This window comes from Vespa mandarinia, chromosome 6 (assembly GCF_050613455.1).
Source record: "Vespa mandarinia isolate Hongniang chromosome 6, ASM5061345v1, whole genome shotgun sequence".
Taxonomy (NCBI): domain Eukaryota; kingdom Metazoa; phylum Arthropoda; class Insecta; order Hymenoptera; family Vespidae; genus Vespa; species Vespa mandarinia.
Window position 1 is genome coordinate 4294601 of NC_140815.1, and position 22597 is coordinate 4317197.

Below are 22597 nucleotides of genomic sequence, written 5' to 3' on the forward strand. Positions count from 1 at the left end.
TATTTTTTTATTTTTTTTTTTTATACAAATATGTTCATTGAATGTTATGTTGGTTATTGATATTTTTTACAAAGTAGAATTTTATGATTTTATGGGATTTTAAGAAGATAAATATGATGAAATGAAATTTTAATATTAATTTTACATAAAAATAACGCAAAGGTAAATGATTCATAGATTGTGCTCCATTCGCATATCGATTTATATTCCCATATCGATTCATATTCCCATATCGATTCATATTCCCATATCGATTCATATTCACATATCGAATTCGCATTTGTTTTTTTTGTCATCGGTTGATATCCCAAGGGCTTTTAAATTTAAACATGTAAAAAGCTTAAAGTAAATAAAACTTATCTACGTTGCAAAGAATTCGTTCGTTCTTTCACAAAATGGACGTAAGTAACGACTTTATTATTCGAAGAATAATTTTCTCAGTAGGATATGTACAACAAAGAGGTAAGAGAAATTATTGGCACAGTTCGTTTTATTCTTATAATAAATTTCTCGAAAAATTAAAGGAAATAATAAATAAATAAATATCTCGTTCGATGATTTATTAAAATTTTAAATAATGTAATATGCAAAGTACGTAATTTTTGAGAAAAAGTTTGTGAAAAAGGACATTTTATTAACGATATTTTGTAATAACCTTAATAATTTCGAATTGTTATGGTGTATAGCTTGACGTAATCTGGATGGATTTAAATACAAAAGTTCCATATCTGCGATATTTCTTTCATTCGGAATATGCGTCGTATTTGAATACAGCGAGTACTGTTTTACTGGGATGGCTGGTGGTATCCACGATAACTCACGTACGTTATCTTCACTTTATTTCGTTTAGTAACAAGATTTATGCTTTCACATGGTGTGCCCGTCACCCTTAGCAGAAAAACCCGTGACTCCTATTCAGCAAAGAAAATTGTCTTCCAGCTGGTACGCTTGTTCTTCGTGCATTTGACGGCTAGCATCATCGCCATTATTCTTCTATGTCCTACTACTATAAAATGGTTATCCGAGCAACTAGGAATCGATTTTGAAATTATTTTTAACGAGATACCGAATAAATTTCGACAAATATTAAAGCACTTCCGTTAAAGTTGACGTGACTTCATTTATACGTCCATAAAAAGAAAGAGGTAATAAATGATTAAATATTAATGGAAATAAAATTAATATTTGTTTTAGTATGAATGATTTTCATTTTCATTTTGATATGATCGACGAAAGTTTTTCTTTTATAGGAAGATAGTATTATATTAGCACGTAAAATAACGTAATATTTATGTCACAAACGTAACGTGGATCGTTTAAAGGTTTTTTATCGTTTCAATCATCCATTATAAAATACATTGTTTATGTTAAAACATAGTAGAGTCGATGGGAACGAGCGAATGGCGCTGGAAAAGCAAAAATTCTTCGTCTTACTGATCAACAATAGTACTTTTTTTTCATGGATTTAAAAATCATTGAACTGAAAAAGGATGTAAGAAATGGCTTATCGTAACAGGGAAAGAAACATGCTACTCAATTCGATCACATTTTCGATTTATTTTTCTCAGTATAAACGATTGTCACTCGAGTTATGATCTCAATTTTCTTTCTAAACCGTTTAACGTTTCTGCCTTTCGCTTCTAAATCCTATAATACGGAGTGGCGGTCACATCTGTTGATGATTTGAAACGGATCATCTCCCAAGTTTCACGCTCACTGAAATTTCACTGTGAGAAATCTCCTATCTATATCAATGCAGGTCTAAAATGAACTACTTCTTCTTTACCTCGTTATTCTCGATATATTTTTGTCCTTCCTCTATCTCATGACTTACTATATTTTAATATCAATTAACACCCATTAATGACAAACATGAGTTATTGTCTTAACGTTATAAATCATCGTTAAAGGAAAAAAAAAAAAACAATGAGTAGTAACATATTATAAAAAATTTTTTTTCATTCAGAATGATTTCCTTTAACATGTTTTTTTTTCTGGCAAGAAGCAAAATTAACTATACACTTTTAATTTAACGAATTGTAACGTCTGACTTTTTTAATCTTCTAAACGTCAAGTCTTTTATCGAGAACGATAGTATGTGAATTTTCGATGACCATAAAAAAGAAATCAAATGCGAGAGATCTCGTGTTATTGATCCCTCTGGTAAAATAATAGATAGTAAAGGGAATACACAATAGCTAATGATTCATTAAATAGCTTATAAGCCGATTCTTTTCTGATTATTTCACATTTTAATTGTGATTATTCGTACGTTCGTCATGACTTGGAATCATTAAAAAAAAAAAAATTATTATTGAACGATTCGATTGTATTAATTTATGTATGTATAAATGTAGACGGTACTTTGAGATTCTATGTGGTGACGATAATGGTTTTGACGTGTAACTCATGTAACTAACGAGTCAGAGAATAATGAGCGTATCATAGCTTGTGAATATGGTTATTGGCGAGCAGACAATGAACTCGATTACCTATATGCGATCTGCGTAAGTATGATATGTACATTCGACCAATATGAACCCGATACGATCGATACACCGAGAGAAGCCAGTTAATTTACGGCTTTCGTTTTCAGAGAACAACATTGGGTAGTTCAATGAGACATTATGAAAGAGAGAGAAAGAGAAAGAAAGAGAAAGTGAGAGGGGAGAGAGAGAGAGAGAGAGAAAGAAAGAGATTGAACGTTTTCCAATTATAATTTTAATAGAAAATCGCCTTATGAGAGGTTTATTTCTTAAGAAGGAAATTGGATTTACATATTCTATAAATATAATAGACATAGGATTTTTATTTAGAATTTTATGATAATAAATTTAAAAACTCTTTGAAAATTCCTTTGGCAAAAATTTATATCATTCGTATTATACGTATGTTTTTCACAATTTACATTAAAACTATATAATATGCTAGAATATTAAGCTATAACGAATCCCGAAAATAGAAAGAAAAGAGGAAGAGAGAGAGAGAGAGAGAGAGAGAGAGAGAGAGAGAGAGAGAGAGAGAGAGAGAGAGAGGAAGTCATTCGCAGAGATGGTTTTATACTTTAAAAATGAATGTTTAAACGTAGACGAATTTTTATTAAAATTCACGTTTGCCTCAGTCTTGAAAATCTTTAACATGACTAACTTATTCATTTTTAAAATTATATGATATAATCGTCAAAAAATTTAATATTAAAGTTCATTTACTATTAGGAGATTTGTAAAATAATAAAAAATGTGTTTCATTATAAAAATGAAAAATAAGAAAAAAATACATACATATATTAAATTAATTTGTATGTCTACTTTTATTAGTCTCACCAAACAGCGTGCGTTTATCCTATGAGTTTTTATTATTCGTTTTATCCAATAACTCGGAACAATATGACTATATTTCAGATTTGATTGTCATTCCGTGACGAACGTTACCAACTACAAGATTCACTGATATTTCATGAGTATATGCATCTGGAATTTCTATCGTTTCCTGAAGCTACCACCAGTTCAATGTCATAGATTTTACTCGACTCATGAGGTTCGGTATTAGAGATAGGAATGGCATTTGGTCATGAGTTAAGCAGGTTATATCCATGCCTACATGCTTCTACTTCTCTATACTCTCTCTCACCATATATAACTCTGTCTCTCAGTTTCTCCCTCTTTCTCTCTCTCTCTCTCTCTCTCTCTCTCTCTTTATCTCTCTTTGCCTGTCTCCTTGTCTCTGTCTCTATCTCTCAGTCTCTCCTTCTCGAGAGACGAAATGATCTCTCTGTCTCTCTCTCTCTCTCTCTCTCTCTCTCTCTCTCTCTCTCTCTCTCTCTTCCATTCAAAGCTCTAGAGCCGATACACAGAGAAGGAATGTGGAAATTACGCGATATGGCGAGGACAATCAGACTGATTGAAGCGTTTGCTATTATAGGATTCCTAAGCGTAGCACAAAGCGAGAAGAACGGTGTACCTATCAAATTGAGGCGTTTCGAAGTCGAATATCTCGTGAATTTGAACGTAATTAAGACATTATTAACTGTTGTTGTAAATAACCATTCAAAAAATTGTCAAAGGAGTTCTACATATATCGATGATAAACTATATAAGAAAAAAAAAGAGATGAACCATTTTAATAATGATGTACATCATCTTATCCAATCTAATTGTCATGAAGGATCTGAGACTCAACGGAGCATTTATACGATGAAAATAAGAATATTTTTCCTCTCTGTTGGGAAAACATATCTCGTTTCTTTCGAATACGGTTGGCAGCAATACGTAAGTTGAAAGCTTAAATTTATAACGTTCGATAAATATTCGCTTGTCAGGCTAAAGTGGGCATCGACACCTAAAAGATAGGAGCCTTCGTCGCACGTTTGCCAAAGTTTTTGATACCGTCTTGAAGCTTTTCGGATTATTCTTTTTGCGTCTTGCGTGACTGTTTACTTGCGTCAAATTTAAAAAGTTTGAACGATAAATCAGTAGATTTATTTTCAATTTAGATATATGTTGAAAACGTGCTTTAACGACCTTCAGATTTCTATGAGCGTGATGTAAAGTAGCACATATTAGAAATTTAGGAATGTTATAATGTTAGTTGTTAATGTTAAATAATTAAACTGGTAAATCAATTTTTCATAGAAATAACAAATATTTTCATTTTATCTTTTTTTTTTCTTATTCTCTTCATTCTTTGTCTCTTTTTGTTTTCCTTCTTTTTTTTTTTTTTTTTTTTTGAGATTTAATTAAATTCGTTTCGTGACACTTAATACATATTTGCATTCGGTCAAGTATAAATTTATTACATGAAAAAAGAAATTAGGTTATTACTGAGAAAGTAATTAAGTACGTACAACGACTTTCCTTACAATGAGATTTAAAGTTTCGGTGACGTCATGCTCTCCTTGGCTGCAGTAAAAGCTACCTTTTATGTAAATCTCGAGGATTATCATAGAAGCTGATCTTGTACACGCATTTTCATACCCAACATCGCGAACCGTTTTGCAATTATTTCACTCGTGATTAGTATTATTACGACTTGGCAGTGTTGGTAGTGATCACAATTGTTTTTGCTTGTTATATAGATATGCAGATTGGAACGTGCCAACTTCGAGATCATTTCGAGCAATTTTTGCAATTATAATGTTTCACGTGTTCATTCGTTTTCTTATTGTATTTAATATCTTTTATTTTATTCAAAATTATTGACAACTTTTATGATCGTTTCGTATTCATAAGCGATTATTTGAAAATTATATACATTCAAAAAGTTATTTACGAGATCACTTAATAATTTAATAAATTAAAAGTGACGGGGAAATTCATTACATTAAAAAAATAATTACAAAAAATATCGAATATACGTTGCATTATATCGCGAAAGTATAAATTTATCGGAATAAATATGATAATATGTGAAGTTAATATTTCAAGAAGTTCAATAAATATTTAAATGTTTTTTCAACGTGCAATATAAATCGTGCTTTATCATAAATTTCGTGTAATTTATTATATTCTATTTACATATATATAGTATTTATATTCCTACACTTTAACATATGTACAATCAGTCAGAAAAATATTCGGACAAATGGAAAAATTATTTTTAACAATATAAAGAATTAAAAAGAAATACTTTCAATGTATTGTTGTAACGATGAATAATACCAAATGAAAATTGTTTATAATTTTTTATAAAGAGTTTTTTTTTTTTATAAAATAAAAATATATGTATTTTATAGATTTATTTGTCTTATGTATTGTATTGTATTGTTTCGGGATAATATAAATATATTCAAAATCAATCAATTCGTCTACTATTCTATTGCCATTATATTATGTGTGATTAGACGATTTGACAAATTTTTATTTTGATTCTTAAAACAATAAAATTAGTTCTTTTCGTTTACACGTTATTTATCGCGTTTCTCTGAGAAATAATTTTTTAAAATGTAGAAATATTATCAGAATCGATTGCACGTACATCAATGGAAATTCTTCTAATGGACGAGCCGTTGGAGGGATAGAGGCTTTTCCTCGCTTGTCTCTATCGATGTATTACGTTGTTCATGCCTGCCGGCGAAAGTTAACAGGTAATTAGTTGCCTAATAGAATTAATGGCTGTGATGGTCATGCGCCCAACACTCATTACTTAATTGTATTATTAACCTGAGAAGCTTACAGCCACTTTCTATATAATCTATTTCTAGTACGTATCGTGTTCCGCAAAGAGAAAAGAGATAGAAATAAGAATACATATGTCCTCCTTTTCGTTAATGCATTTCATTCTTTTCTACTTACGCGCCAAGCATTCTGCAGATTTGTAAAGGGATTTTAGAATATTGTTTTTACATAAATTTCTCAAATAAAAGCTGGATTCAGATGAAAGCTAGACTTAAATCCGACAGTACATACGAAAAAATATATACACTGAGTATTCTCATTGTTTTCATCTTTCTCCTTTTATAATACTCCTTTCGTAGAAAAACGTTTTCATAATTTCACGAAGATTAGTAAGAGCGTAGACATTTTATTTAAGAATTTTTATCTTTCAATTTTCTCTTTTCATCATTATTGAAGCATATATGTCGATATTCTACAAAATTTCTGCAGTTTTATAAAATTAGTATTAATAATTGATCGTCGAATAATTAAAATTCGTTTAGCTTTGATTCCACTTTATTTATTTCTAACATCCACTTGAATTATCTTGCAAAGAGATAATCATAGATTTCAATTGATAATCGATTTTCATCATTGCACTTTATGTTGTGTTAATGGTAGTCTCACGATTGGTTAATATTTTGAATTTGCAATTGATTACTGTTCATACGTTATAGGTATCAATTCATATGTATATTAATTGTGAAATCAGCGTTACTTATGTATAGTATGTACATTATATATTTATCAATATTCCATTATTCTTAGAGCGAATAAATGCAGTATATACTTCACGTAACTACGAAAAATTAAAAGGATAATTTGAAATTATTAAAAAGCTTTTTGATTTGCAAATCAATAAAAATACGGAAAATTTAATATAATCAGTTACTTCATGTCAGCGATTTTAATCACTATTATCATACATGAATCATTTAGATATTATATTTTCCTTATGAAAACATTGATATTACTCTCGTAAAAAAATGAGATTAATTAATATTAATATTACGAATTCATTACTATTTATGATAACAAACATTCAATCTTTTTATTATTCAAATTTACATTTTGTGATGATTCATTTTCTCTTTCATACATATTTTCTCTTGTTTGTAGTTACGAATGTTTTTATTCGTTCTATTATTTCAAAGTTATAAGAAACATCATAGCAGAAGTTAAACGACCGTATTCCTTTATAATTAGTCGAGTTAATATTTGTAATAAAAAAATTTACCATTTGAATCAGACAATCTGGCGCATCGAAAAAACAAACAAAGAAGATTCATCTTGAAGAAGACGGTAAATTTCTTTTGCGTAAGTTTAATGAAGAAGAATTCTTTCTGAATCAAAAAACGATGGAAACGACGTTGCAGACAAATTTTTTACGTATGCCTACTTTATCTTTCACAAGAGAGCGAGAGAAAGAGAGTATGATAGATAGATTGACGACGAAGAGGATTAACTTCTAACATAGATGCTTTGAGAAAAAGAGAGAAAGAAAAAGGGAACGGTGAGGATACTTAACTCGTCCTTACTTTAAAATCAATAACATCGAATAGAATCTATCTCCCTTGAAATCTGTGCAAAGCACGTATCGACTCTTTTTATTGGACGATCCAACCGAAAAATCTATTGTTCACTCTCCGCATTCTGTAAAATGATTTGGTGAAAGTACGTAAAGATGAAAAGGGTAGGTAAGAGAGAGGTAGAGATAGAAATAGAGAGAGAAAGATAGAGAGAGAGAGAGAGAGAGAGAGAGAGAGAGAGAGAATTGCGGTAATGCAGAGAAATACCAAGTTTGGTGTGGAAGTTGGAAACTTCTTCAACAAAGGGAGTTATCCTCCATGGCGGCTTAATTCTCTTTGGCACCATATGCGTCGTGTTTTAGTCGAAGACCCACTTAACTTCTACTTACAAAGAAAATCAAGTTAATTCGATGGAAAAGATATTGTGTAGGTTATTATAATATTATGCTAACTCGAATAAAAACTTTTCTTTATTATTATCAATCGATACACGAACGAAATTTCTTTATTCCATTGATATTTTTCCTTAATTTCACGGTTATAAATTCAATCTTTGAATGTGACTAGCATATGATTGTCACTTTTTATATCGAGAAATTCGCCTTTATATTCAGTTTTCGTAGGTTCGTATTTATCGGTACGAAACGTTTCGTTGAGTATATTAATTTTCTTTTAGTAGTCTGAGATATATAGTGGTATAGTCGGTGTGGATGGTATAGTAAATGTATAGGAAAGTAAATGGAACTCCAACTGAATGTCGATTTGAACTTAACGATTGATCGACTGTAGTTTGCATTTTATCTTAAGATTGCCATTACTTTCGGACCGAATCCCGTTTTCAGATACTTCTTCGTCCTTCGCATTTTCCATTCAAATACGTACGGATAAATCGTATCGAAAATTTGCAATATTGTGCATCTCTCACCAGCATTTTTTGTTTCGAGTGAAAAAAAAAAGTTTCAAATCTTCCCGCATATTTTTATGACTAATGGAATAACTTATTCGTATATTTTCAATTGGCTATTTTAATATTTCTCATTTATTTCATTCTTTATTCAACGTAATTTTAGAATACTTCTTACTTGTGTTTTTTGTTTCGAATTATTGATTAGAACTGCATAATTGTATCATAAAAAGAAATTTATTTTATCCTTCGATTGTTTTATCCAATTAAAAAAAAAAAAAAAAGAAAAAATAAAAGACAACAAATTTTTGTTCAAACAAAAGTTTGTCCAACAAATTATTAAAGAAGATACCATCTTTTTAACGAATAATACGTTCTGTGGTTTTTTCTTTTTTTTTTCTTCTTTAATTCTGTTTTATTTGGCTCGTGTAAAAATTTATTAAAATACTTTAGCTTAACATTATAGATAGAACATTGAATTTAATTTTACCGCATGCTTATTTTCGAATCAATTAAATTCCATTTGTTATACTTGTAAAAATTTTCACGTAAGTTCAATGTCTTAGTTATATAAATTCATAAAATTATCATGAATTGTTTTGTTTTAACGTATGCATATAACTATCCATGTATACATTTCCTAAAACATACGTTAATATGAAAAGTTTACACTCGAATTATTCGACGTTAATTATGATAGCAAACCTTAAACGATATACCAAGCTATTAACAAGTATGTTCCAAGTTTATAGTAGATATAATAAATTTCTAAAACGAAGGAGAAATAATACCTTCTGTATTCTATTGTTCACTAAGTACTTCAGATAATTACTTGCTCGCATAACTAGGTAATGAAAACGAGAAAATTTAAAGAGCTGCGAGCTTCACATTAATGTATTTTATTTTTATTATATTTTGATCGATTCGATGCATTTTTAAATTCGTTTCTATTAATATAACAAATCTATTATCGTTCAAAATATTTCTTTTTTGTACATAGCTTTGCTCCTTTTGTTTCGAATTTCTATTGAGACGTATTAAATTTTTTACGTGAAAGATTTATTATTTATTATTTTTTTTCTCTTTTATACAAGACATTATTTTCTGCTTATTTGAAAGGGTAAAAATACTTTCATGTTAATGAAATGTATATTTTGCTTTCCATTGCTGTGATTCGAATCTTAAAATATCTTTTCTTAAAGAACGAGAAAAAGTGTTCTACGGTAAAAAGATACAGTAATACTTTTTAAAAGCAATCTATACTTTTATTTCATCTTAGGCATGTATTTTTATCATATCAACGGTACAACTTTTGAATTCTTTAAGAATTCAGAAGAAGTTCTCTTTCAGTATCAAAAAGAGTTTTCCATTTGAACTTTTGCACGTCTCATTTGGCAAACTAATTAAAATATAAATTTTCTTATTATTTATATCAATCATTTTGTTTTTCGTCCATTTAAAATTGTCAAATTTTCGAACGGTGTAATGCCTTCATGAATTCATATTTACAATAAAACGTAATCTCAATAAAAATAATAAATAATTTTGATAGAGGATATATTCTATAAGTTATTGATACATCATTTCATTCAAGATAAGTAAGGTAAAAAGAGTTCGTTGAATTTTATACTCGGAGGATATAGCAAACAGTGGAAATATATTTCTGCAATAAAAACGATGAAAAATAAAAAAAGTTTGATTTTAATCGAAAAGTTGTTATATAAGAAATTTATAGGTAAATCATTGAGAAATTATTTTTATGGGTATGATAGAATATAATTGATTAATTATAAACTCGTTATTTTTCACATACATATTTGATATTCATCACTTATATCAGTCGTTTACTTTTAACTTGAGTTAATCTACTAAAATGAGAAACATTAGTTAATTTAGATATTTGATTAATTTAATATTATTTTTAAATTTTTTATCGATTCACACGATTTGATTTTTTTCTTCAATTTCCTCTCTCTCTCTCTCTCTCTCTCTCTCTCTCCTTTTTGATTTCACACACAAAATTATGATTTCTCCGCGAAGCTGATTATCGTGAGAGGTAATCTGTTGTCGTTGAAAAATACGTTTTATGCGAGCTGAAACTTTTTCTCATCCTGGATTTTCGCATATACTTTCTAGGATTTACTTTTACGTGAGTTGCCTTACTAGGACGTGATTTCTAACTATTTTCTACGATGGATCGGTCGTAGAAAATAGACTCGAATTATTCGATATTAATTATGATAGCAAATCTTAAACAATATTTCAAGCTTTAATAAGTATGTTTCAAGTTTATAATAGGTATAATAAATTCCTAAAATGAAGGAATATAGTGAATATAGAAAATATAGAAAAATTTTGATATGATTATAAATGAAATTTATAACGTCGAAGTTCGGCAAACATTTAAACAATTATCGATCATAAATGATACCGACGTAATACGTTTATTTAACGTTAAACATTTATTCGAATTTGATATTTTTAGATTTGTTTTTAATTTTCATAAGAAGAATTGTACAGATAATTAAACAAATAATTAATGTTCCTTTATTAATTTAAGCTTCTTTAATTTTAAGTGTCATTGTATTTTATTCTTCATTAACAAGAGATTTTTGATTAATTATTTCGTTGAATTTAATGAAGTACATAATCTATTAAAATAAAATTAGAATATTCTTCTACCGTTTTTAAACGATTTAATCACATTGAAATGTTCAATTATAATTTAAGTCATATTACTTTAATAATGTATTATTACGATCAGTTGAATAGGAGACACATATCTTCTACTCAATAATATTTAATTGATAAAGGCAACAAATATTGCTCATGAGCGTAGATACATTTCGTTCCTGAAATATCCTTCTTGGAATACTGCGATATAGTATTGAAATACTTTGTATTATTAACGGGTGACTTCGCTTCGCCATATTGCATTTACTACCCACTGGAAAATGAAGTTTATGGTTAAAAAATCATTTTTCTAATGGTACGAGTATATAGATATTCGTACAATTAGAATTTCTAACTTATTACGAACTTATTACGAAAGAAAACCTTATTATAAATTTATTACAAAAGAAATATCTTTCGTGTTTTCGATCATATAATTTCGTATATTATTAATTATTAATAAGATCTTTTATCTTTTATTTTAAATAAACAAAATAAAATTTACATGGTTGTAATAAAAATTTTAATGATTTCATTATTGTTATGTTCTTATTATAAAGAAAAAGAAAAAAATTTAATTAAAAAATTTATTAACAAAATCGATTCCATTATACCGATATTATTGCATTATTTAAATAAATAAAGCATAAATTATATTTAAAAATGATATTTGATTCAAGTTTCTACGACTTTTCGTTTCGAAGATATCGCTTTCGAAAGATTTTCATTCATAATTCGTACAGATCACCTGTTCTCGTAGTAATAGTAATAGTAGTAGTAGTAGTAGTAGTAGTAGTAGTAACTTGTCCAGCTGAGCCGCGTAGATTCTCGGAATTTAAGTAGGTCAGTGTGTCAGCGAGACAATTTGAATGAAATTATATAGGTCAATGGCTCTACGTAAACATCTTTTATTTAAGTTGGAATATCTCCGGAACTAAAAGTCATAGAAATTTATAACAAATACTGTTTTAAAGGGCAAAATTTTCGCTATTTTTTCAGCGTATTGTTAATAATTAATTAACAATTTATTATAAATAATTTTTATAAACAAATTCTTAAAAACTGAATTCATTTTATTTTGTCAAAAAAAAAAAAAAATAAATAAATCAGATTACTACTGATTTATAAAATTACATAAATTAATAAACAAATCACTTGTGTTAAAAAAACTTTTCTACATTGTTCCATTTACATTGAAATATCTTCGGAACTAAAAGTCGTAAAAACTTGAATCAAGTACCATTTTATAAGACGGAATTTTTTCTATTTTTTCAGCGTATTGTTAATTATTAATTAACAATTTGTTATAAACAATTTTTATAAACAAATTCTTAACTAAATTCATTTTATTTTGTCAAAAAAAAAAAAAAGAAAAGAAATAATGATAGATATAGAATAAAAGTAGTGCGTAGCATTAGTAATATTTTTTTTTAATATTTTTTTTTTTTGTCATATCGACGTGTCTGTCATAAGTGCGACAACGATTTTGTCAGCGTAAATATTTCATAGATCAATATTTTTTACATTCGTTAAATGAATTTGAATGTAATTACAAAGTGTCAGATTAATACGATTCATCTTTTAAATTGTAGTAAAATCCCCAAGCGTATAATCTCGAGCTTGATAAGAAAGCAATGTCTCTTCTCTCCTTAATTTGATTTACGACGAAAGTCAGTAACCAAGTGAACTGACCTGATATTCACGATTCACGAATTTCGATGTCACTGATCAACAAGTTTTATTTCTTGATGATAAATATTGTGCGAATACTTTTAGAGTATTCCTTTTCAACATGCTTATTTGAAACTTTCCAAGAAAACCCAAGAACAATGGCAATTGTGTTTTAAGAGTTAAAAATCTCTAGGGAGAACAGCGGGGCTATCTTAACGATTAAAAATTGTCGGCATGGTATTATGGGTAGTTTTTAAATGGAACGGTGACGAATAATCGCTGTTATAAGACAATACGGATCCTGTTTTATATCATCTATCCTGCCTTTTTTAGCATTCTTATAATGTCACGGTAGTCTACATATATATATATATATATATATATATATATGTATGTATGTGTGTATGTTTGTACGTATACATACAGACACACACATATACCATAGCATATATTTGCACATATACATAGACCATTTATCTCTCGGGTGTTGTAAAAATTTTACGTAAAGTTTTATGTATCCGTTCTAATATACAAGCCACGACATATAGTAACTTTTCACTATACATCATAACCTCATATGAGGGTAGTTTTATAAAGATCATTTTCTCGAAGGAGTATTTTTAAGCGGAACACCGAAGAATAGTCACGGAAAACAGAGTATAACGTCATTTAAATAAAGTTGTATGCTGAAAATTGTACAAGCAACGATGTTACGAGAACAACGTGCTGGGAATTACGATACAGATAATTAGAATACAGTAATCGTAAATTTCTCCTTTAATAAGAATGCCGACAGGCATAGGCGAGAAAATGGGGTTAATATTATGTAGCTGCAACTTACTGATTTAGAGGATTGTTGACGTATGGAGTATATATGCATGCGCATGCACCGTATAATTGCAATTTACATAGGCAATATTTTATCAGAAATGTTCAGAATAAAAAAAATGATTTCCCTTTACTTCGAATACAGCACAAAATAAAAATGCATAATTAAGCATTAAACGGTAGAAGTTTCTTTTTTTTTTTTTTTTAATCTCTTTTTATTGAAAATAACTAGCTACTCATTACAAACACTTTCGTTACGTGAACTTTTTTTCATTTTTATTATTAGTTTTTTCTTTTTGGAATTATTTACTTATTTATTTACTTTTTTCCTGACTTGGGAGTAAAATAAAGCTTACTATAATAATGTAAATTTATATGGCATTGTTTTCTTCTATTTATAATGAATCTATTATTATAATTACAAAGTAATCTTGTAATAAGAACGTTTACTTTTATAAACAAGATAGAACGATTTAATAATTTGTAATTTAAGTTTATGTTCCATATTCTGTGTATCTTGATGAAATTAATATAGATATATAAATATCTATCTAAATCCATATAAATCACAGTTTCATTTGTTATTCGTATAAAATGGAAAAGAACGACAATTCGAATGAATATATGATTTCGTGGATTGAGCTTTTATAATTCTTTTATGTTCTTTTGAATATATTTTCCATTTCCATTACTTATTCGAACATTTTTCTTTTCATAGATTCCAATGCATAATACAACCAAAAAAGTGTTGATTAATGGATACTTCAGCAATTAATTAAATTGGTAAATTATCTGTTATCTTATCTATAAATAAATATTATATAATATGTTATATTCATATATACATAAAAATATAAATATTATATAATAACAAGAAACATATTTGAAATATGTTCACAGCAATAAAAAGGTTTCGGAAAAAAATATGTTGATTGATATCATCGCTTATTCAGATTACGATAAACTCATGGGAAACAAGTGAAAGCAGTGTCAGTTAGATTATTGAAATCCTCTTACATTAATTAGTAATTAATTCTGATGGAACATATGCGTGACATATGCGTGCGCTTGTTGCCAGATGTTCGTGTTAGGATCTGTCAGATACGTCTCGTTAAATATGTATATCGTTCTAGTTATTTCTCGGTTCATTGATCTCAGCAGGTCAGCTCGTATATCTTATCAGGATTTAATATTCTGTCATTTGGCAAGATATTCCATTGGGTCCGAATTTGATTGAATTGACATTAAAAGGAAACAGGATAAGAGAAGGGATACGATAAAAAAGATAGAGAAAATTATCATTCGTCGATCGATGATTACTTTTTATTTTGTTCTTATGATATATTTCACGAGTATTCATTAATCATGCGTCAACATAAAGCAAGATTAATCGGAAAAATTGTTTTCGTTTTTCTTTTCATTTTACTTATTTATTTATTTATTTATTTTTTCCTTTTCTTTATCCTTTCTTTCTGTTTAACAGAAACAATATTGTAAGTACTTTCACAGTCGTAAGATCTCTAATCTTTTAACATATGTATTTACGTATTATAGATACGTAGAACACACCATATACCGAAAGACATTCATTGCATGCTCTGAAAAGGAATTTGTCCGGTAAATTTATATACAGTAAGCCGTAGAAATATTTGAACACATTTTTGAATTGTATAACATTTTATTGTTAATTGTTGTATATTGAATATGTCTAAGAGATAAAGTGAATTTTCATTGTTGTAATAACAAACATTCATAAATTAAACTTTCTTATCGAGTATTCTTATAAAAATTGAATATATGCATTTTATAGATTTATTTGTCTTATGTATCTAAATTACATGAGAAAAAATTTCACCAATCTTACATCAAATTACGATCTTTATAATCATTGTAAAACGATGAGTTTCACGATATAATGATGAAGATTTCATAAGTATTTAAATAAGTTCTATAAAACGTACGATTTAAAAAAAAGTTTGTCGATTTCAAAAAATCTCCAAATATTTCTAGACTCACTGTATATATATATATATATATATGTATGTATATACAACAAACAACAGCGATATATTGTATTACAACGACGTCCCTTCAACGTAATTGCATGAATTAGCCCGATCGTCCGAAGATTTCGATATCTCGTCGAGAGATAAAATTCGATGTGGATTGTGCTCTCTAAGGTGCATAAAATTGATGATCTCTAGATCAAAACGAGCGCCTTACGAATTTTGTTTTTCTTGTTATTTTATTTTATTTTATTTTTTTATTTTTTTTTATTTTTTTTTGTTTTATCTTAATCTCTACGATATTTGTTTTAGGACATTTAAGTACATCTATTGTACATCAACGGAGGATAAAATTTCGATAGTGGAGATAAGAAATGATCCCTTTAAGAATATTTCGCTTTTATATTCTATTTTATTTTATTATTTTTCTTTTTTTTTTTTTTTTCTAGTAGAACGCGTTGTTGTTGATATTAGCAATATCTTTTTCTGCTCTCGTAGGGCGATAAATTCCAATTCTGATTTTATTTCCTCTCTTTTTATGTGCTCTACGACCTCTTTCTATCATTGTATACGTGTGTATTCTTTATAATTATGTTTAAAAAAAGAACTTTGCTAATGAATTCGACGTAATATTGCGAAGGCCATTTCGATTGTTGACTAAGATCAATACATAAGATAATCTTTTGCTGCTCTTCATCGAATGTTTTTAAAAGCTTAGCTTTAAAATCGAGTTATGTATGTGTATGTTTGCTGATTAAATTATCAATGATCGAATCGAGATCGTTATGAATTAAAAGATTAATGAAAAAGTTCGTCGGTAATTCGACAAATGAATTTAATTTATTGAGATTCTTGTTTGTTCTTTGTCTCATTTTTGCATGATCTCGTGAAGCATGAGTTATTTTTTTTTGAATATATATACATACATCCATCTTCAACATAATCGATATGTATGTGTGCAAACTTTAGACAAACGAAATTATTTAGCTTGCGATGATATTTTTTTTTTTATTTACAAAATATTTACAAAATAATGATATGGCAGAACGGATAAATCGATATATTAAACTTGAGTCCGCTTTCTTTTTTTTTTTTTTTTTTTTTTCAAATCGTTTTGAATAAATTTCTTTCCCAACGTTAATCCTTACGTAGAAGGAAATAAACTTTAGTCCTATTTTCTTTCACTTTTATTCACTTTTGATCGTTAAACATATTATTATTACATTTATATATTGATATATACAATGCGTTCGTTTATAATTACGGCAAGACTTTGAACGCGCGTGTCGAAACGTATTTACATGTGTAAATTATGGCAAATCTTATTTAATTCTTTCGCTTAGAGCACCTAAGAACGTTATACGCTCAAAAAAAAAAAAAAAAAAGTGAACATATACATATTCCATTCAATGACCAATGATTATTGAGCAATTGGTCGAATTTCAAATAATTAATAATATTCTCTGACAACATATTGAACCGTCTTCCATTCATTTTATCATCAGTGAGTATTCTTTAAAAAAAGAAAAATGTTTCTTTTCGAAGTACTGACGAAATAAATGTATCACAAAGAAAGATGGCGGTGGTAAATCTCATTTGTTCATTCGTCATGAAGGAAAAGAGGGAAGGAGAAGGGTCTGAAGGTTATCTCGATGAACCTTTAGACGGTGACCTCTTCTGAGAATCTGCTCTTATCGTCGAGGTTGATTACAATGGCATGGGTCCTGGCGTGACCGGATTTGCTCTTGGACTTATCTTTTGCATCATTCTCTTTTCCGTTCGGCTCGGGGTTCGTTTCCGTGGCTATATCCTCGCTGGTGCCGATTAGTTTCGAGGACGTTGAGACGCCAACGTCATTTTTACCATCGCGAATTTCTTTATCGGTTTCTCTCAAATTCGGATGTTCTCCTTTTCGTATACTCGTGGTGCTACTACTAGGATCACTATTGCGATGTTGATCCTTGTTTCGAAGACCATTCTTCTCGATACAAGCCTGACATTTTTTCTCGTGCAGTCCAATACCTTTTATACAACGACGTTTACTTTATAATTTATTTCATTTAATATTTATCTCAGTTTTAACGTTCTAACATCTTACTTCGATTTTTTTCAAAATTTGAATGAAGAAATTGATCAAACGGAATGAATTTACTCTCGATATAGTAAAGACTATCTTATTATACATATTTCCCATCTAAGAAGTTATTCCCATATCGAAATATTCCTAAGTACATACTAAGCTATTCGAGCAGCTACTTTAATGTTACTCTTACCTATAAGTTTGTGATCCTTTTCACAGGATATACCAACTTCACTTTCCACAACAGTTCGCGAACCGTTAAGATCATTTAGTCTAATGCTCGTAGAGATCGTTTGAATTGTCGATACTTGGGCCTCGCTACGATTTGCTGCTTCTTGCATCGCTGCAATTTTACTGACTAAATAATGGTTGCCCAATAAAACGTTCTTCTCCTTTAAAACATCCAGTTGAGCAATCAGACGGCGAAATTCCTCCTGAAATTTAATGTGAATTCCGCATACTTCCGCTTCTTTTGTAATTTTTTATTAGAATATGGAGAGAAAAAGAGGTGTTTGAGTGTGAGTGAGAGTGAGAGTGAGAGTGAGGGTGTGAGAGAGAGGGAGGGAGGGAGAGAGAGAGAGAGAGAGAGAATGGAAAATGACTAAGCTAATTTCTTGGAAAGAAAAGAAAGATAATCAAAGTTTACAATTGCTTCGAATACATTTTAGTTGAATCTCACGAATAGAATTTCCTTCCTTTTTGACAAAATATAACTTTATATTGTATATATGTATTACAGATCACATGAGATAGAATCGAATAAGAAATGTTACTGATTTGTTTTTTTTTTTTTTCAGATTACGATTTGTATGTAGATTCAGTTCTAAAGTCCTAGTGGAATAAAATTTTGTTACGTGAAACGAACAGGAGAAATTTTCGTACTATGATTGGAAAAGGGAATTACAATATTTACACTTCAGTTAGAGAGATGTTGAAAACTGACAAAGAAATTAAGCGAACTTTATAAATAAAATATGTGTGCATGTATATATGTAGGTATCTTTATTTAAAAAAAAATTCTCAATTGCTGTTTATTTTGTACAGCAAATTACGATGAAAGAGATAGAGATAGAGATAGAGCTAGAGAGAGAGAGAGAGAGATTATACGCTAAAAGTTCGGATTATTTTCATTCGACAAGTAAAAACACGGTATTATCGATGCTTTTTATATCGAAAGAAAAATATAACTAAACGTCAATAAAGTACTTACAATATTATGATGTACTATTATTAATTAAAAGAAAAAAATTATCTATGTGACGAATTATTTTCATGATTATTATATTCCGAAATTTAATATAATATTTATAGATTATATATATATATAATAAATTATATTTTTGAACGATTAAAAAATTTACTCGATGATAATTGGACAATATATTATCTAATTCGTTTAAGACGACATTAAATTTATAAGAATTTTTTTTACGATTTATTTCATTTTAATTTAATGAGATAAATTGTATCATTGAACAAATAATTTTTCCTAATATAAACTCAACAAATTCGTAGTATTTATTAATAAGAACCTTGGGAAAAATCTTTCGTTGTTATTTTAATTATCAAATGAGAATCTAATTAGGATTATTATCGAGTTTCGTATATACGTATAATGTATTAGATCGGATATATTCAAACTTAAGTAATTGTTGATTTAATTTTAAAAAATGAATGTATACAGATAAAGAATAAAATTAAAGCTTTTGTAGGTTTCCAACGATTGCTGTATACGAGTGCCTACAATATTTTCGATTGTTGTACTTTCTGTTTCTTTATGATGTCATCCTCTAAAGCTTATCTTGTGTTTGTTTTGCTTCGCTCATATCTTTCTCCTTTTCGTTCTATTCTCCACTCCGCTATCTGTCTTCCCATTCATTTCTACGTTTATATATGTAGGACCTGAATGAATTAAATAGTATTAACAATTATTAGCCCCGAAAAGCGTAAAATTAATCAAATAAATTTTTGGATTATCAGAAAGTGTGTTCATAGGTATTATAACATATTTCTGTGATTATATGATATATATATATATATATATATATATATATATATATATATAATCAAGAGTGTGAAATAATTGAAAGATATGTATAGTCGGTTATTGAACGTTTGAGGAAATGTATTACGAAATATAAAGAGAGTGATGATGACCGATGATGACAACGAAGACCGATGATGACGACGAAGACTGATTAGGACCATCGTAGTTATTTCCTGAAAAAATCCAATGACCAATACAGATCTTTCAATTGTTCCACGTTTTTGGTTACGAGTCTTGATTAAAGTCTGCGATCTCAACAGACATCAATTTTTCGTAAAATTTTAATTTTAATTCGGATTGTAGAACTTTAATATTTAAATGCTCAGTTCAACCTAAATTTTTCATCAAACGAAAGTATCTTTTCCACTTTTGCGATAAGAATTATATTAATGCTCGAAGGAAACAATCAATTTGTACGTACGAACGCTCCCTTATCGTCGATCTTGTTAGTTCACTTGAAATTATCGAATCAATGCTGCGAATCGTAAATTTAAGGTTTATTCTTCGATTTATTTGAATATCAAATATAAAGTATTTTGTTAAAAGTCTTAATAAAAGGGTATTATTCATTATAGGAATTTTTATTGATGACAATGCTTAGAATTCATATTTGCTTGTTGTTTCTTATTTTTTTTTTTTTTTTTTTTTTTTTTGTTGAAATACAAGCACAAAGATTTATTTCCGTCACTTGTTATTTATATATTTGTAAGCCGTAGTTAGTACTTTCTACGAATAATTCTGAGTTTTAATTTAATTTAATTTAGTTTACAAAGTAGATATAGTTATTTGATAGATAAATATCTAATATTAACTGGACAAATTTGTAATCTTTATTCAGAAGAAGTTTGAAAAGACTTTTACGTTGTCATTATAGATATCAAATGAAAATCTAATTATAATTATTATCGAGTTTCTTTAACATGACCGTCGAATTTACTTTTTGGCGATTTAGGTTTTATAAGATTTAGTTAGCCAATACGAATAGATTTTCTGTTTATATCTATCTCTTTCTCTCTGTATCAGGCTTTAAATTCTTAATAAGATCATCTCTCTTTCATTACATTATCCAATCCAACTTCTTATTAATATCATTAAAATTAAATATCTGAGATGAAATAAAGCAAAAAAAAAACTAAGTGTCCTTGAAATTCTCTTACCGTAGTACTGTCGCTCTCCTCTGTGAAATTACCTTGTTGGAGAGATATTGAATTTGTCTGATTGCTGGTACCTTGTGGTCGACTACTTTTACTCAAAAACTTGCTCGCTGGACCAGAAAGTTTACCGGCTGAATCCTCTTTGCCATAACCGCGAAATACCACGTAAGCCTTGGTAAAGTAAAAGCGATGAACGTTTTCCTTTCAATTAGTAGAATTATGTGTATATCATTAAACATGTTAGCCGGAGAGATTTTTTATTGGTAGATATAAATTTATTTATTTTTATTTAAAATAAAATATTACGGATGAAGATAAAGTTTAAAAAAAAAATTATATATATATATAATAAAAATAATAAGTATATAAAAAAAATATATATAAATAGTATAATGCTTCTTTATTAAGAGTAAGAAAAAAATGATTTATTTGTTCTTTTAACACGTGAAAAGTTAAATTTTTATGATATCTTAGACTTTCCGGTTAACAGGTTTAGAAAGTTAAAGCTTTTTTGACAAATCACATTCGATACGTGGACTATTTCTTTCTTACCTTGCTGCCGAATATAAGACATAGCAAGAGTGTGACTGTTAGTTGGGTATGACAGAAAAATATGATGTATAATAAATCCGGATTGGCCGGTGATTGGAGAAACAGCCTGTAATGGAAAAAAAAAAAATTGATATGAAGCGTGGCAGTAATTATCTCGAAAATTTCATTAAAGAAAAAGAAAGAAAAAGAAAAAAAAAAGAAAAAGAATGAAAAAGGATAAAAAAAAAAAGTAAAATTCAAGTGCGCATACTTCACAGAAATTCAAAAACTTATCTGGAACTACAAAATTCGCGATAATGTTTTTCAAACGAAATTAAGTAATCATTTACATTTTATTTCGTTTCGAAAGTTATTTTCGGAGTGAAAAGAAAACAACCATCATGGATTAAAGGAGATATATCTAATGTGACGATAAAACGATTATTTCCTGAGATTTATTTGTGCGAAATATCGAACTAAATGTAAGAGAAAAGTCGATTCGATTAAACGAACAGATATAATTGTTCGAGATTCTTTCTCTAGTTTGTCACATTTACGAGCGAAATTGATAATTACTTGGATAGACTTTCGAGCGGCACTTTGGTGAGAATAGTAGAATTCAATTGAACGAGTTGTCTTCTATTAAACGTTTCTATGTGTCAATGTCCATTAAATTTATATTATCCCCTTTTAGAAGTGTACACGTTTAGAGTAATTTCGTGAGATCTTATATTGTTTTAATAAAAGATGAAATATCATCATACAGAATGTAATTATCATATAAATATATTGAAATTTGATTTATTATAATTTTAGCTTTATTTTTTTCTATCAACTTGATTCGTAAAATTTTATTATCGATTTGATTTTAACTAACGTTTCGTCAAATTAAAAAATATCGATAAGTGTATATACGATATTAATAGAATTTATTATAAATATATTCCCCTTGATTTAATGAAAATAATGAATTTTTAATAAATATCTATAGTAGTGGAAACGGTTTAAACGACAAATGCTTT

The 22597-nt window shown here is 28.4% G+C and overlaps 1 protein-coding gene across 3 annotated transcripts in view; it reads right to left on the bottom strand.

Annotated features, from left to right (window-relative positions):
- Window positions 1–16940: 16940 nt before the first annotated feature.
- LOC118440947 (metabotropic glycine receptor) overlaps window positions 16941–22597 on the bottom strand; it is a 92257-nt gene continuing 86600 nt past the window's right edge. The window contains exons 10-13 of one of the 3 annotated variants that reach the window (XM_085657634.1): window positions 21597–21702; window positions 21048–21245; window positions 18037–18277; window positions 16941–17785 (exon numbers count right to left, since the gene is read on the bottom strand). In XM_085657634.1, coding sequence (XP_085513760.1) covers window positions 17424–17785; window positions 18037–18277; window positions 21048–21245; window positions 21597–21702 — 907 coding nt within the window. In that variant the 3' untranslated portion in view covers window positions 16941–17423. Of the gene's footprint in view, window positions 17786–18036; window positions 18278–19386; window positions 19746–21047; window positions 21246–21596; window positions 21703–22597 lie in introns of those variants that run through there. The other 2 variants (XM_085657635.1, XM_085657636.1) reach the window with 2 other exon arrangements.